Source organism: Anabas testudineus, chromosome 12 (assembly GCF_900324465.2).
Source record: "Anabas testudineus chromosome 12, fAnaTes1.2, whole genome shotgun sequence".
Classification (NCBI taxonomy): Eukaryota; Metazoa; Chordata; class Actinopteri; order Anabantiformes; family Anabantidae; genus Anabas; species Anabas testudineus.
The window spans coordinates 12,290,397-12,307,938 of NC_046621.1; the positions used below are offsets into that span (position 1 = coordinate 12,290,397).

The 17,542-nt window shown below is 40.8% G+C and overlaps 2 protein-coding genes across 6 annotated transcripts in view; one reads left to right on the plus strand and one right to left on the minus strand.

Moving 5' to 3' along the window:
* The first annotated feature begins 87 nt into the window (after nucleotides 1–87).
* Nucleotides 88–4,489, plus strand: LOC113158698 (galectin-8-like). Its single transcript, XM_026354794.1, has 8 exons — nucleotides 88–229; nucleotides 432–520; nucleotides 1,085–1,295; nucleotides 1,373–1,492; nucleotides 1,603–1,629; nucleotides 1,871–1,959; nucleotides 2,092–2,257; nucleotides 2,365–4,489. The coding sequence occupies exons 1-8, from the start codon at nucleotides 158–160 to the stop codon at nucleotides 2,512–2,514; spliced, it is 924 nt and encodes a 307-aa protein (XP_026210579.1). The 5' UTR covers nucleotides 88–157; the 3' UTR covers nucleotides 2,515–4,489.
* LOC113158696 (probable palmitoyltransferase ZDHHC14) overlaps nucleotides 4,077–17,542 on the minus strand; it is a 39,333-nt gene continuing 25,867 nt past the window's right edge. For 3 of the 5 annotated variants that reach the window (XM_026354789.1, XM_026354788.1, XM_026354790.1), the window contains 6 exons: nucleotides 14,949–15,086; nucleotides 14,087–14,135; nucleotides 12,264–12,366; nucleotides 11,627–11,736; nucleotides 9,724–9,829; nucleotides 4,077–5,257 (listed from right to left, as the gene is read on the minus strand). In XM_026354789.1, the coding sequence (XP_026210574.1) occupies nucleotides 4,787–5,257; nucleotides 9,724–9,829; nucleotides 11,627–11,736; nucleotides 12,264–12,366; nucleotides 14,087–14,135; nucleotides 14,949–15,086 (977 nt within the window). In that variant the 3' untranslated portion in view covers nucleotides 4,077–4,786. Of the gene's footprint in view, nucleotides 5,258–5,925; nucleotides 5,949–9,723; nucleotides 9,830–11,626; nucleotides 11,737–12,263; nucleotides 12,367–14,086; nucleotides 14,136–14,948; nucleotides 15,087–17,542 lie in introns of all 5 variants that reach the window. The other 2 variants (XM_026354792.1, XM_026354791.1) reach the window with 2 other exon arrangements.

Consider the following 17,542-nt stretch of genomic DNA (forward strand, 5'->3'; position numbering starts at 1 on the left):
GATGACGGAGACCATCACATGGCAGGGGCTGCGCATGCGCACGGCGGTCTGATGGAAAGCGAGCTCCCACCGCTGCCATCCGTATGTAGAGATAGAGAGAGAGACAAACCCCGTCTGCTGAACTCAGAAACCACACTCTCTGCTGTGTTTTCAGCACATGTGCATGTTGTCGTCTGACACGAGAAGCCCGATGTCTGTGGCAAATGCGAAACACACTGTCCTGAATCCGGTAAGAGGTTTATTATGATTATCTCCATCAGCCGTCCGATGCCATCGTGCAAACACTGAACCCCCACGTAGCTTAAAATCCAGCGTCTGTCTTTATGCGGCCTGCACACTAGACGTAAACTAATCAGACGCAGCAGTCAGTGCATTTTAAGCAGCATGTGTGCGCAGGTGTCCAGTGTTTTAACGTCAGCTGTCCACCTCAGGTGATCCCCTACACGGGGCCCATACCTGGTGGCCTGCACCCTGGGGAGATCATCATCATTCAGGGCACTGTGCTCCCAGATGCTGACAGGTGAGATGTGATAAATGACAGGAATGAACTGAAGGAATATGTCTGTTATTTCTTGACTAAACCAGCTCATGTGACGATTTTAATCCCACTGGTGCAAATGAGTTTTTAAACCCACAGCACACCTTCAGTTTCCACACTTCTGAAACAAATTCATACTCCTCAGCATTGACTAGATCATAGAATATAGGTTCATTCTGGATTGGAAAAAAAGGAAGTGAGCACAACACACAAACTAACAATGTTTCATGTGTACAGTGTAAAAATGTACACTAACACATTAAGAGCTCCTTACTGGGAACAAGTGGTTTAGTTCTGTGGAGTAACAAACGATGCTGGACAGCATGTCAGCTTTGAGCAACACAGAGCAGCAGCAGCATTAGAAACTGCATTTTGATGTCCACAGTATCTACAGGACGGGGCCATAAGAAGAGGGATTACAGCAGCACCTGCCTGTGTTAATCAAATGACAAAGCCCTGATGATGCTCAGTAATCCTGGAGCCTTTGGGAACTGGTATCAGCCTCCCACTTTGCCCTGCCTTTAATTCGGCCACGTGTTTCTGCAGGTTTCAGATCGACCTGTCGAGCGGCTGCAGCACCAAGCCGCGCTCCGACATCGCCCTCCACTTCAGCCCTCGCTTCAAAGGCTCGCCATGTGTGGTCTGCAAATCCCTCCTGCAGGAGAGCTGGGGCAAAGAGGAGACGCTCCATCAGCTGCCCTACAAACGAGGAGCCCCCTTCGAGACCATCATTTTGGTGCACGATGATGCCTTTAAGGTCAGGCTTCGATAAGCACCCACATCATTTATTGAATGGAAAAATAAGATGTACTAAATTTTTGTATTCACCCGCAGGTGGCAGTAAATGGTTCTCACCTGCTGGAATACAAGCACAGAATCCAAGTGAACAGGGTCGACACATTTTCTATTTCTGGGAAAGTCAGGGTGCATGCTATTGGCTACATCCCAAACTCAGTAAGTACATTGCCGTCCTTTGTTGTCTTTGTCTCGTCTTCACAGATGTGCGCTTCTTTTATGGACATGTCTGTTGAATCATTTCTAAATCTGGATTTTCTCCCTCGTAGGCAATATACTCAGAATCAGGTGACTTGGTGAGTTTTTCCCCTTTTGCGTCATCTACATGAAACATCTCTGCCTAAATGGACCCGCTATCTTGTGATGCCACTAAAACGCGATCCGACTAAATGATTCCTTTGTTTGTGACTAGCAGACTGTTCATTTCAGCATGCTGCACTTTTAAAGGACAACTCTGGTTTATTACTACTTTTGCCTAATTTGTTTTTCATATATATATAAAACTAGTAGTAATATAATATTTTCTTTTGGTTTCAGAGCCTCCCTTACAAAGGCAGTATACTCAAAGGTCTGAGCCCAGGGCAGCACATCACAATCAAAGGACAGGTCAGCATGTATCCTCACAGGTAAGTGAGGCAAGTGACACGTTTCCATCAACACGACAAATAAAATCAGCCACAGAGTTCATGTGGCTGATTTGTTTGAACCCTCTGCTCACTGCTGGACTTACGCTTACTTGTTGTCGGCGTATCCTCCAGTTTCACGGTGAACCTCCGCAACAGCAGGACGGAGAACATCGCTCTCCATCTGAACCCCCGCATGAAGTCAGGTGTATTCATCAGGAACTCTTATCTGAGTGAGTCCTGGGGCCTGGAAGAGCGGGAGCTGCCTTTCTTTCCGTTCTCATCTGGCGAGTACTTTGAAGTAAGAACAACCTAGAGCGTCTGGTAACTAATCATTTCTCATTAGGTTTGTGTTCTCTGTCATGACTGATTACAGCTCAGCGTGTTTCCTCTTCTTTTTCACGTCAGATTCTTATCCTCTGTCAGCCCCATCAGTTTAAACTGGCCGTGAACGGCACACACTTGTTTGAGTTCAGACATCGGGTGCAGGACCTGAGCAGCATCGACGAGCTGGAGATCATGGGGGACCTGGAGCTCACCGATGTGAAACTGTGGTGACTCAGGACCCCTCAGACGTCCACAGAAGCCAGTGTTATAGCCACTGTTGTGTTCTGGTAATGTATGCTAAATTAGCTTAGCTAGAATGACCCAGATGATGGATGCTGAACATCCTATGCTGACTCCAGGCTTGAATGTCAGGGAAGACATCTGCAGCAACCACAGGTCACTGGTTCTAAGCTACTCTAGCATGTCTAGTGACAAAGGACCGTGTGAAGGTCCTTCTATGGACTAAATGATCCATCTTTCCAGCCCAGACTCAAGGACTGATGCATGAGATTTAGCTGTGCTGGAGTGTCAGGCTATGAGCCACCATGACTGTTTACAGCTAGAGTTTAGGTTTGCCTTGGTTCATTTCTTATACGGTCTCTAGTGTAAAAGTAAATACACACTTAAATACTGTCTAAATTTAAATGCAACCAAATGCAAACAATTAATACATTTAAAGGGCTCCATTACTTTGGAGCAGTGTCCAATAAAGACTAATTTACTGCACAGCTACATTAAGAAACTTCTTATTACTAAATAATTAATAGTAGTTCTATTCTTATTTTGGAAACATTTAGTTTATGGTCAATATCACTGTTATACCTGACCCCTGTTCTTTATTTTGTATTATGCTCATAATTTATATATTTTTAGTATTTTTGTCCTATGTACTTGACATTTCTTCTTTCAGTTAATAATGTAATGGAGCAGCAGACCTCAAGCACAGCGTAACACACAGGGTGCACATGACATACAGTATTAACTATTAAAAACGCATTGCATCTCTTTGCAAACTACAGTAGAATCCTGCATCTGAGACCATCTCTTGTCTCACTGCCCCAAAATGAAGACAAAAATCCAGCTTCCTTTCCAACATTTTTTTTTTTTTGCTTTTTCTGTTGCAAGTGTAAAATTTGTATGAAAAAAAAAAAAAAGCTTCCCTATGTATCATAAATTATTTAATAACAAATAAATGTGGTACTATTATCATCTTCATATTCAACTTTTGATTTGTCTACATTGCAATAGAGCAGTTAAAAAAAGGTGATTCCACAATTTAGCTTTGTTATATGAAGAAAATGTAGTTGATGTGATGAAATAACTGCAGTATCGGTTGCAGTACTCCTGTTTCAACACAAGGTGTCAGAGGTGTCTAACTACCCACTGCACAAACACCTCCACTAACCACTGCCAGTCAGGGAACTCAGATCTCCTTTATTAAAGAAACTAAGGCCACTTTAAGGCTAACAGAAATCACTGTCAATAATTCAGAAACTGAAATATTACAGGAACCTGGTTCCTTGTTTTAGTCCGTTTGTTTTTTTGAATGATTAGTGCTTGAGGCCTTGACTTCAGTCAGCTTGGCTTGTAAAGTGGCCTGAAGTAAGTCATAACCTTGTTTGGGTATCTATAAATGTTTGGGAACATTCGTTAGACAGGCTTGTTTTTAATGGTATTTATGTCTAATGACCACAGGCATCTGTCACAAGTTAGACTAAGGAAATGTTATCACCACATGACTCTCACATTAGCACATAATGTCTTCTACAGCTTAATATTAACAAATTCAAATCTGATAAAAAAGTTGGCATTTTATTAATATCCACAGGAAATATAATTTGTAAGAGTTGTAATAAGCATGGTACAGTACAACAGTCTCTTATTTTTAACATAGAAAAAGTGACATGATATGCAACATGATGACATCAACCATTGCACTGCTGAGAACGTCCAAGAAAAAAAGTCAAAAGACACGTTCCAATTAGCAACAGGCAGACGAGGTAACGTTTGTTTTACCTAGAAACTGTCAGACCTGTGATCCACTGACATTCAGCCTTCTGACCCAAACTGTCACGTACTGTTAAAACACGTTTTCTTTTTTTGCTTGAAATCACATACATAACACTGTGAAAAAAAGATCCCACTGTGCAGTCCCCAGGGGCTAATGGATTATGCTTCCCTTAAAGTAAAAGTAAAAAAAAAAAAAGAGAGAAAAAGGCAAGTGTATGTCAGAGTCATACAGGCCACCACACCAGCAACCAACTCTCTTTGTTCCACTGGAGACATCTGGACAGAAATTGAGGACAACTGGTTTCAGTTCAGTAATATTCCACATGGTTTCTAGCAGCTGGATTTAAACCTCAACTCCTGCTGAGGAGAGAAAGGAAACAAACCAGCAAGAAGAGGGAGGTGGTCCAACAAGTGAGTTTCAGTAGAGTTTCAAGGACTGGATGCACGTTTTCCGGAGAGAGAAAATGGGAGGAGGGGGGTATTTCTCCCTTTGTCAGACAGAGCTGAGCTTTACCAGTCCTCTGACAGAGTCCTCGTGCAGAGAGTCTTGGCTGGCTGGGTTGTAGAAGCCAGCCTGCACGGTGTGGCTGTGACCCAGGGGGCTGCCACAGGGAAGCATGCCTGGTGGTGAGGGCACTTCCTCTGGGGTAAGAAAGTGATGGTGGGCCACCGGCTCCTGGAGGGGGTGGCTGTGGTTGTGTGTGTGACTGTGCCCGTGGATTGGCAGCATGTCGGTGGTGTCGTGGCAGCTGAGGCTAGGTGTGGAAGTCGGAGGGGTGGGTTGGCCGAGAGGGAGTGAGGTGCACGGGCCGCCCAGGGTGAGAGAGGTGCGCCCAGGTAGAGACCCTCCGTTTTCAGGGGAAGCAGTCAGGATGACGGGCTCGCTGCTCTGCTGCTGGAGGAGAGGGGTGGTGGCGGCCTGCAAAACGAATTTGGTGCTCTGAATGCACTGGTCTTGGTCACACTGAGAGAAAGCATCAGGGAAAGGAGGAGACGTGAAGAGATGGAGACAGAGATAGATAGGATGCCAAAGGGGAAGGATGGAAACAAAACAAACAAGAGGCAGTGTTGAAAATTAGATGGAGGAGAAAAGGAGAAATGGCATGAAGAGAATATGAGACGAGACCACAGAGGAGGGGACGGATGATTGGATAAGGGAGAGAAAACGAAAAAAGATGTTAGTACCCTTGTTAGAATGCAGAACCACACAAAGGACCCGCTTGTGCATCCACCCCAGTAAAAACAGAGCTGAAGTCAATAGACAGGGTTTCAAATACAGGACTATGGAGTCACTGCTTCATGGCCTATTGATCTCTACTGCCTTGATTTAGAGTGACAATCACATGTCTAAAACTGGAGCAGAGTAACTGGGTTAGGACATCAATCATCAATACTGTACATTAGCTACAGTGAGATTAGCTTTAACCCCCTTAGCAGTTTATCACCACAGAGCAATCGTGTATTAGAGACCAGTCACAGATGAAAGATCACTGGTCGTGCAGAGGTGACAGGGATGAAAAAAGCCATACAGACAGGAAAGGTACTCCAATGCCTCCTTCCATCCCACACCACTCCCAAAACCTGACTGACAAGTCAGGCTTAAAATATAAAGATTTGTCCTCGACATCTCACCTGTCTGTCTCAATCTCACTGACCTAAAAAGGGCAGACAACAGTGATTTCAACAGAAGTTCAAGCTGCTTTTAACAGTAGATGGGATGCGATTTCAAGCATTATCAACCCTCTTATTAGCAGCACGTATCAGCTGCTCTCGACTAGTCACCTTTATGAGCCTAGTTTCTCTCCAGGTTGTTGAAAAGCCTCAATTTGAGTAAGAGTTATTGGACTAATGTGACACAGAAACCTCCGTCACGGCCACATTAGCAAACAGCTACATCACTGGCACTGTGTTGAATACAATACAGAAATACAGCACTTCGTCCTTCTTTTTCTTACTTTGTGGCCCACTCATGTTTTATAAACAGTCATAGCGAGACTGACTCAGCACTGTCCACTCTCCACTGCAAACACACACACATTTTTGTATTGCAGTCAGTGTGAGGACACTCATTGACATATTGCTATGCCCTACTGCCATGTAGGCCATGCTAATCTAGTCTGTTTAAAATGTTAATTTATCACGTGTAGTGCCTTACCCTAAACTTGACCCTAGTTCTAACCCTAAAACCTAGTCTTGAACTCAAAATTGCTCTTTAAACACCCTTCTCACTGTGAAGACCGGCTAAAATGACCTTGCTCTGTAAAAATGTCCTCAGTCCAAAGGTTAAAAAATGCTGGTCTTGCTGGTCCTCACAATGATAGCCATATAGACACACACAGACAAGGGACAATATGTACACAGACTAACCTTGGATAGCAAAGAGCAAGTGAAGCAGCACAGGTTTTGTTTTGGTTTGTGTTCACATGTGACAGTGATGGCACAACAAGGACAAGTGATTTTTTTTCTCTCATAAAACTTATTTACGTAACACTTACATTTTATCCAGACTATAACTTTGGGATTAAACTAACTCCTGACAGTAAGACTTTTCATGTTGTGCTAAAATCACAAGTTGATTTTAGTTATTTTACAAAATAAAAAAACAAATACCACCTTTTCCCATTTCTTTCCACTTATAAGGACTTGATGCTTGTTTTGTCTTTGCGTTGGGCAGTGTCAGTTGAACAAAACAGATAATTTGAAGATGTACCCTTGGGCTCTGGCAAATTACAATTTTATACAAATAAGCAAGCAATTCATTAACAGTGAAAATAATTAGTTGCAGTCCTACTTTGTCATTTTGTGCAAGATTATCTACTTCATTTCGATTTTCTGAATGTTCATACTGACAAGGGGATCCTTCAGTTCCCAGCCAGCCACAATAATGGCTTTGTTCAGTGACTGCACGGCTGCAGAGAGAATTAACATGACCTTGTGTAAATACAATTCACCAAAGCTGACACCATTTATGATTCATCTTTAAACAAAACTTGAAAGGGGATGGTTGAATCCAGCAGGAAAAACAGGAAAATACTAACTTTGTATTCTTGGATTTATCTTTATTTAACTGACCGTATCAAGCTGTAATGGGAGCACATACACATGCTGGGCATTTCTGGGTGAATATTAATGCCTTCAGTCATGCAGCTGACAGAAGTGAGAGTGAGTGGTGAAACTGTGAGCTGTCACTCCCTCATCACTCACTGTGCAATTATCAACAAGGAAATTGTGGTTGATCAAGCTGTGCTCTGTAAGTGTGTTTTTTTCTAAAGACAGCTCATAGGTGAAGAAAGAGAGGAAGGAAGAGGGGAAACCAAAAATAGAAACATATAAGGCTAAAGGGAAGGGCTGGTTCATCCAAATTACAACAAAACCTATTATAAATATTGTAAAGTGTTTGAAAATTGTGAAGATATGTTTATACTGTGCTCCAGAGCCCACGGTGATATCTTGAGCAGGCTTGTCCAACAACAACAAGCTGTTCAAAATATTCAAATTATAATGATAACATATAAAGAAAACAAAAGACAGAATGAATAATCAGCCACTCATCTCTACCTCACATCTCCTCAAATTACAGATCTGGCTTAATGACTGAAAAATGTCAAATAGCTGATCTTCTGTAATGTAGTGTAATCTTGAGATAGCGCCAATAATAAAAATTAAAATTGACAGAATATATTAAATGAATATGGCACAGTCTTCCACTTTCTAACTCAACTGCTCAGCTGTTTTCATCTCTCTCATACACACTTGATGTACACCCACGCACCTATATAGTAAACAGACAAAATTGATGGGAGGCTTTTACTCATTGTGTTTGACCTATTTAACTAAATCAAAGCTGCACCTCTCTAAAACACACACAATGACAGTATTTTCCTAATGTGGACAAGAAATGGGCGGCTTTTTAAGGCAAACAAAGACTTGAAAAGTAATGAAGTGATTTGCGTCAGCAGGCGTTTGAAAAATGGGGAGATGACAAGAACATTCAAAAATATTATTTCCATTTACAGTGTGGAACGTTACAGAATTTAAGAAACAGATAATAGGCACAGAGCTGAATATGTGTCATGAAAAATGCCCAGCAGTCAGCACAGTGTGACAACTCTTAGCTGCTAATCATGACCACAACAGAAAACAGATGGCAGTTATTTTTGAATGTGCAAACATAGGAGAATGCTCCTATGGCTCTCACCCAATTAGAAACAAGTCCACAGATTCAAGATCTAAAGACAGACGACATTCATGTTCGACATCTCAATGACGACGAACATGATGAGGTCAAGTTTGGATGAGAACAGCTGGGTGAATATGAGACAGAGAGAGGGGGTACCAGTGAAAGCTGTTCAGTGGCTGTTAAATCTAGCATGTAATGTGTGAAGTAAACTGCTAAAGTGAACGACAGTGGTCAATGGTCAGTGAGGTCAGTACAACATCCTCTTCATGACACAAGCTATTGTGTCTCCAAGATGGCTTAACACTGCAGAACATATCTATTTACTGACTGACGTGAACTTTTAGTTTGTCAGAATGTGCCTCAACACATAATGACCTGATTCAATGTACAATATCCCTCTTTGACTTGTGCTCATTCTTTTCTGTTGGCCCACTACAGACTCGGATTATGAGCATGATGAGAAAGCACGCACAAAAATCCTGCGACAAGCGAATGACTGAAAGCTCAGTGTGTGCTGCTACCTCAGTCAGCACCAACACACACAAAGGACCCTTCCTTGCAATTGTTGACCTAATTTACTGAAAACATGATGCAACATGTGCAAAACTGAAAATATCATTGACTTTCTCTTTGCTATCTAGAGAAATTTAGGTTTAGTAAAAATACTTATTCTGTCCCACAAGTAAAAATACTTGTAGGACAGTATAAGAAAGGATGCAGTGTTTGTGCTTCTGCAGTACGTTCTACTGGCCTTTACACTACCAGTCTAAAGCTAACATTCACCAATACAATCCAAAACAATAAGACAGATATACAGGGCAAGACTGACATAGGGAGGAGTTGATCTGCCTTAGTTTCTGAGAGCTGGGTTTCTGTTTTTTGGCAAATGAACAGATAACAGCTGGGGATTCACTCTGTTACTCAAGCTGCTGTGAAAGACGCTTTGTCTCTGTGCATCACTCTGACCAAGGCCTTGTCCTGTAGGAGTCATGTCAGTGTCAATAAGAATGGGCCAATAAATAAATACATAAATAAATACTGCACTGGTGAACTGAGATGATTAGAACCATGTCTAAAGCAGTATTTGAAGAGACAATAGTCTTTAAACTTCATCAAGTTACCTGCCCCCTCATGGTCCCTGTGGACAGACTGAAACACAGTCATTGAGACAAACATTTTTTTTTTTTTACTTCTATGAACTAATTAGTCTGCTCTATCTTTGAGAAAATACAGTCTGGTCAGTGTCTTACCATGTGGCTTTGCTGAGACTGGGTGGCACCGTACATAGTGATTCCATTGGTAGGTGGAGCCAGCTGCGGTGTGTCTGATTGGATGAAGCCCCTTCTGTCAATAAGACTAATAAGGGAGAAACACAGACAGGAGTAACACAGTGTTTGCAAGCATCGATTCACCAGTTATACTCAGTACCAGCTAAGAGAGTTAATCAATAAAACCAGAAATACACAAAACGGTTAATCAGTTCAAATCAGGTCAGTGTTAGCTGTATATGGAAAAGATCACCACAGTAAAAATGGTGCCACATCATATGTTGTGTATAGACCCCCAGTATTCCAGTACATTCAGTCTTCTACTCACATAAGTACAAACAAATAATATCACAACTTGGTAATAAATCATGAAGGTCCTCCAGTGGAATGAATCACTGTTTCTGTCTCATCATTAATGCTGCAGAAGTTTGATGCAGTGGACACAGTGATTCCAACAGCCTGCTGAATTATTCATATGTGTACTTACATGTGTGTGGTGATGGGCCAGATAAAGTGAAATTTTGATGGCACAGAGCAGTCTCTAACCACACACACCCCCACACACATAGCCAGCTAAGGTGTTAAACAGTGGGAGTAGGGTAATCATTTAACAGAAAGTGTGTTGACAGTGTGCTCCAGTGGGACTGGATACAGGTGGAAACAGTTTGCTAGATTCACACAGACAAACTCTAGGAACCCCCAGCAGCGGCTTGCAGGTAATTAATACCGGAACGTCTGCAAATACGGTTAGACGGAAACAAGCACAAAAACATGTAGGATGATACACTAGGAAATGTGAGTCAAGGTCTCAGCAGGGAATGAAACACAAGAAGCTTTTGTTTCAGTGTGTTTATGCTGTGTGTGTCTGTGTGTGAGAGAGAGAGGCAGTGTTGCCTTGCATACTCGGAGGCTGAGGTAAAACATTCCTTTATTATTGGTGGATCCAGCTGTGCGATGCCTGTGGGCAGCCAGAGACACACAGACATGCCCAGATGGCAGCCACCTGTGCTCTGAAGACTCTCCTTTACCTCCCACTGAAATCATTATTGGTGACTTATGCCTTGTGATGGCCACAGCACAGTGCAGCCAAAATCAGTGAGAAAAGCTGCTTAAAAGCATTCATTACTGAAGGTGTGTGCAGAATTGGATATGTTTAGTAACTTTGTGATAGTACTCTTAACACAAAGCAAATATTACCATAAGTTCCAAAGGCTAAGATATACATTAGACACCTTGACATCAATGTGAGCATTATATCTTCAAAGTGGGTACAGATAAGAGCAGATAGTATGTGTATCTGTGCTGTGGAAATATGAACGCATTTCTAAGTATGATGTAAGAACAGTGAAAAAAAATTTGCAAGTACAGCTACGCAGATGAGTAATGAGAATCACTGGCCAACATTCTGAAGTGTAAGAAGCTGGAAAGAAACGTACAACATGTACCGATATTTACAGTGATATGGGCATGAGAATGGAGCTGTGGCAGTTTGCCTTTATTTTGTTAAATCACACGAACAGCAAAAAGTGTGAAACTTAATAAATCTAGCCAACTTTGATCTCAAATTTGGATCAAATGGCTTGAAATCTTTTCTGCTATTTCAGTATGTTAGTACCCATGTAGAGAAAATAAGCTGCAGACAGAGTTATTTCAAAGCACCTCCTCACATCAAAAGCAGACTTTACTTACAGTTCTATTTTAGCTTTTGGACAAAATGGAAAATTAGGCTGAGGGGATGAAAAAAATAACAGGAGCTGTGACCTAATATAGTGAATGTGAACATTTACTCAGAGCAGTAAATGATAGGGCTTATATGTCATCACCTGGTATCTGGGAATGCATAAATCACCTCATGACAACACTAATGCGGAATCGCACGTCATACCTCGGTGGCAGGGGTCCACACAGTGCTGCGCAGCAGTTGGTAAATATATTGCCATAGCTGTAGGGATTATAGTTGTCCTTCCCTCTTTTAGAAGACCATGAACCTTTTATCTAAAAGAGAGCACACAGATTCAAACCGGTAGATAAATATCTCACTATGAAATGAAGCACAACTCTTGTCACCACAGAGAATTTAGTTTCCATGTAACATCCATTTATCTTTAAATTCTCTAAATTCAATATAAATGTAAGAAAAAAATTATAGGCCTTGTAACTGCTTACAATAATTACATGGTTTTCATTTCTGTTAATATAAAGGAAAAATAAAAGGCCATTTAACCTTGAGTTAAACTGAAATGTTAATCAGGAAATACGCAATATTTCTGGTTTATGTTACAAGCACTGTTTAAAAATGGCTGTTACTTATGTAATCACAGCTTTAAAAATACCATCTCTATCAAAAACTATGACTAACAAAGAATACTAATGCTACCTTTAAAAGTCCCTTACACAAACACATAACTAGAAATAAATAGAAAATATAAGGCATGTGTGGCAGATCTGAAAACTGAGTGTATGGTGTCTCAATATATTTCTGTGTACAGTAAATTTTGATTCTATTTATTGTTTATACTCACGTCTTCATTGGTGGTCTGGTTGGAGCTAATCAGGTAGGTATGGAAGCCTGAGAGACCCACTATGGACCAGACCGAAAAGAAACACACCACTACCTCCAGCACAGTGAGAGAATTAAGTTAAGGAACTAAGTTAAGACAGTTTTTATTTGATTCAGTACAGAGAAACACACAGGCATCACAAACCCATACAGAGCTAGCATGGACAGAAAACAGTACTAGTTCTGACAGCTAGTATATTGACCTACAGCCTGGGGCCCGTCTTTATTTGCCAATAGGTCCTAGTTACCAGTTCATTTGGCTAGGACTGTAGGACGCTGCTCATTTTCTGGGCTCCACATAAAGCATGAAAACACAGTCCAGAATAAATCCTTTGTAAAATTGAACTACAGTGACCCATCTTAGGCAACTGCCTTTAAAAGAATATCTTCTTCATAAAACAGCTGCCACCATTTCACTGTGGACATATTGTAAAAATAAATTATTTGGTAGATCAGTAAAATTTTACAAAGACCATGAGTTAGTCTGTTAAACTGTACTGTAAAATTAAACTCCATATCCTAATTCACCCCTTTTCTCTCCATTAATCTCTCCCTTGTGTTTTACTCCTTCCAATCTAGTGAGGACAAAACATGTCATCATTCACCTAGTACAAAAGACTGCTACGATACCATCGACTGCGATTCTCCTTTATTAAAGCCCTGTAGGACACAGGCTGTTATCAGCTTGGCTTGGCACAGATTTCCCTGCCGGAGAAACAGTTATCTCACTCCGCTATAGAGAGAAGGGCAAAGAGAGGGAGACAGTGTCATAGCCCTGTGCTCTCAACTTGATTTGTGGCTCAAAAATAGTGCTGGGTGTTATTTAGATTTGATTGCTTCTTAATCTGAGTATTGAGAGAAGGAGCCAACAATTTTGAACCAAGAATACCTTTATTTTTTTTTTTACAGATTTAAGCTGCCATAAATAGGTCATAAAGCTTGCTGTAATTCCTTCAGGCTAAAATTCAGACTCAGATTCCTCTACCAAACTGATGAAAACAGCCTGCATAGGAGGTGACATTAAATTGATGCTAGGTGACTGCTTCCTCAAAATTATAAACGAGATGACGGTAATATCTATAATTTCTAAATGTGACCAACATTTCAACCACAATGGGTCTTTTTCAAGGTGACTGCTTCCTACCTTCACTTTGTGTATTTATAGCTAAAAGCTAAAGTCACATGAAAAGAAACAAGACTTTACTGCAATAGCAAAGTAAAACCTTTGACTGTCTTGGACTTGGACCCCAGCTTCCAAATATTCTCACTGATGTGTTGTTGAGACAATAAGCTGAGTTACAGTTAATTTGTTACAGCTGTAGCTTAAGATGTTTTGCACACTTGGCATCTATGACAGCGACACACCCGCACTCATATTAAATCTCACTCATACGACATCTTGTAAAGGGGAGGGTGACGAGTTACGACCAGATGCAATCAAAGCACGACTAAATTGACAGACAGCGGAGCTTCCTTGTGCCCAATGGATCACGGCTAATCAGATGCAAACCAGTCTGCAACCATAACTGCAGAAAATGTCAGAAGCAATGTATGGAAAGTCATGCCCTGCAAATGAATTCTGACCTACAGAATAATCTATATGGCAATGTGAAACTCAGTCTGTGTCATGATAAGAGTAAATAAAGAAGGCAAAGCTGAGTGATATGGCCAATAATTATGACCAGACAATTATATAGAGAAAATCAATAGATAGGTATCAATAGAAATAACACAATCACACTTTTGTCAATAAATATCAAAAGTAAAATTACAGAGAAAGGATATCTGGCAGGACTATCTTTAAGTGCATTGAGGAACCCATTTCGATGGGAGCCTGTGAAAACAAAACAAACAAAAACAGTTTCAATTAGACCATTATACAATTGTGTTTGCCATTAAATACAAACTATCCTTAAAGAGTGGCAGGACATAACAGGCAGAAAGACCAGATCTGTGAACAGCTCAGAAACATCTGCATGGTCCCAGTAAACCAGAATGACTTGTTACAATGCATTTTAATTGCTGTGGTGCAAAATTCAGCAAAGAGGTTCAGCGAGTGCACATACAGTACATGTTCACTGTAAGTTACTGTTGGCAGAGTAAGTGAAACACTGTGACAAATACATGTAATTTTAGTGCCTGTAGTTAGCACTGGAGGGCTGTAACTAACTACTATTTGACATACTGTCAAGCATGTTTTATCACTAGTGTACTGTGTACCCTCTGTAAACACCAAGTGAACAGATGATTAGAACTGTGATATCCTCTAACTTGGTCTGAGCCCCACTAGAAGAAAAAAAAATTGGCGGAACTTAGACACAACACAGCATGGTTATCAATCAAAGAAAAGAGAACAAGCGCAAAAGAGTATTAATCACCACGATTTTGCACCAGCTAATCTTGGCCCATATTTCTTTCTCAGTGCAGCATTGATCTACTGACTGTAACACACACACACAGGGTACCCAACAGTCCACTGCTTGCTCCCAGCTGGAAAGATGGTAACAAGCCAGAACGCTGCAGCTTTTCACAACGCCCACTTACAACCTGCTGGCTCGAAACACACCAAGAACACAGCCAGGGGGAGTGTGTGTCTGTACCATGCCTGAAAGCACAAGTCTTTTTCTCTTTCACCCGAGCTACTTACGTAAAATGATGTGTGTGATGACGAAGGCGAAGATGAAGATGGTGAGGAAGGAGAGCGAGAGGATGAACATATAGAAGAAACGGTAGTTCCTCCTTCCCACGCAGTTTCCCACCCAGGGACAATGGTGGTCGAAACGCTCTGCACGAACACAGAAAGACAGATGGAGCTAGAGTAAGATCATTTTATTTTGGATACAAGGACACACACCTACAAGTTGTTCCTTTTATCCTGCTGCACAGCTGACTTATGTGAAGTCCTTGTCATGCAGACAGCCAAACATAAACTCCCTAAAAGAAGACAGTTAAACCATCCTTAGGTTAGAAATTGGGTTCCTTAAAGTTTTCTTTATGTCCAGCTAAAAAAAAAACCAGGTTTCTCATGTGCAAGCCATATGAAAAAAAAACCCAACAGGTTACATGAGTGCATGTAAACATAGTAAGAGTCTGAATCTGTGGGAAATTAGGGAAAAGGGAATTGTCCCTCTGGGTCTTGGCAAAATAATATACAAATTTTTCACATAGTGCAAACTGGCTATTTTTATAAACTAGCTAATAAAAGTTACAGGCTGGCCAACATGACTTTGCATGGCTGGAAAAACTCCCCCCTTCACAGTCAGACTGGGTGAGACTGAAAGAAGCACTTTGCTGGGTAAACAGATAAAGTCGGTTCAAAGAGACCTCAGTTTAGGAAGGTTGCATGAAATCATAAAGACTAAATATAAGTAGTAAAGTAAAGTGAAACAGTGACACACCTGTTTTTTGTTTTTTGTGACACACTGTTATACAGTGTGCAACTGGAGTTGTTGCAGCATAGGAGAGTCTTTTTCGCTTGAACCTTTGTTGTTCAAATATATTTTATGGAATTCAGAAATACTTGATGCAATGTATTCAAAACACAACATCTGTAACAGAATGCAATCTGAAGAGTAGAGCTACTTGAGAAATTTCATGTGAAATGCTTTCAGACGATAATTAGTCAGTAGTATTTTATACAAAAGTAAAAAAATTAATAAATAAATGCAAGCAACTCAAGTACACTTATCATTTCATTGAGAGTGGAGAGCTCATTGTTGGTGAATGGTTAGTTAAACAGCCACAATACTGCAGTCCTGTCCCTCAGTGTGGACTATTAGCTGTGCAACGCGGTAGGGACTTAACTAATTTCTAAGAGCCATTAATTGTTTAGTGAGCTGAAATGACCTGAGTCAATGCCTTTGCTAATCAATGCTTGGTTAAAAATTATCTTGGAGAAGCAGCCTCTAGACAGATGGGACAAAAGGATACACCTACTATTAGTCAAATCTGATTATGACAGAGCATGCCACAGTGCTTATTAATATTATGTGACCTACGATGCTACGAGAGAGAAGGAGAGATTTTTGATGTTCTCCCTCTGATTCGCTATCATCTCCTATTCTTAAGTGTCCTTATAAAGATCTTTTGTGAGGATGTTTTAACCAAGAGCCAGGATAGCCACAGATATTTAATAATAAAAATCACACTGTCAGAAGCACGTCTTCTTGTTATACGTTTTAGGTCAACTTTCAACCTCATTATCAGGAACATCATCCCTGTGCTGATGGGTTTAAAGTAAACCCAAGGTTTGAATCAACAACACTGTCTAATTGTCAACAGTGGTGTTATGTATGTGCTAATATTCTTTTGATGTATTGTATTGTTTGCTTACACAACAATGTCATTTTCCCAAGAGTATCATTACAGCTTCATCTTAATTCCTCTAACTCAAATTTTCAATTCATTAAATCACAATAAACAAAGGTAACTTAAACAACTAATCACCAAAGCCCAACCCTCTTCCCACACATTTATGAAAAATAAAACTGCAATTTAAATACAAACTGTCAGACCATCTGTACAGTATATCCTATAAAATGAAACAACTTTAGGCGAATGGATGAAAAGCTGCCTGTGTGTGCGTGTATATATTAGTCTTTGCTTCTTCTGTCACTCCCAGGGGGATAACCTTCTTAAAAAGGAAGTGACTCTAACATATTCCCATCCTCCACTGGGGAGGTCTTCTCCATTCTGGCTGCTAACTTATTTAAGAGCTCCTCAGCACATTGGCATTTACAGCACCAAAGGTGGAGATGGAGAAGTCAAGAGACAAGAGAAGCACTCATACAACTTTTAAAGTGCCAGTACCATACAAATTTCCAGTTTCGTTTAAATGCAAGCTTAAGTGGCCGGTAATATTGGTTATTAGAGGCTTTAGGGCCTTGCTACAGCTGTGGAACCTAAATGTTTTTTATTGACCTCCATTGTTCTTGTTCTTAGGATACATGTGGTATTTTTCACTTGCATTAGACACAGTTAAACCATCCTTAGCTTAGAAAGGGGGTTCTATCTTTAAAACGTTATAATGAACTCTGGACTGCGGGATTCTGAGGACTCGTTGGGTGGAGACCTGGAGTGTTGAAAGCAGCTTGGAAAGTAATTGTTAAGAAAGGATTCATACTGATCATCACCGACATGCATCACTAGAGTCCATCACTCCCACCCACCGCCAGCGTGGACAGTCCAACTATGTGTCTGTTTCTCATTCTTCATTTCCCTCCCATCTGGCTCCCAGCTATG

Coding starts and splice junctions, on each gene's coding strand:
- LOC113158698 (XM_026354794.1), top strand. CDS start 158: ATGTGCATGTTGTCGTCTGACACGAGAAGCCCGATGTCTGTGGCAAAT. Junction 1,630..1,870: donor ACTCAGAATCAGGTGACTTG/GTGAGTTTTTCC, acceptor TTTTGGTTTCAG/AGCCTCCCTTACAAAGGCAG. Junction 1,960..2,091: donor GTCAGCATGTATCCTCACAG/GTAAGTGAGGCA, acceptor CGTATCCTCCAG/TTTCACGGTGAACCTCCGCA.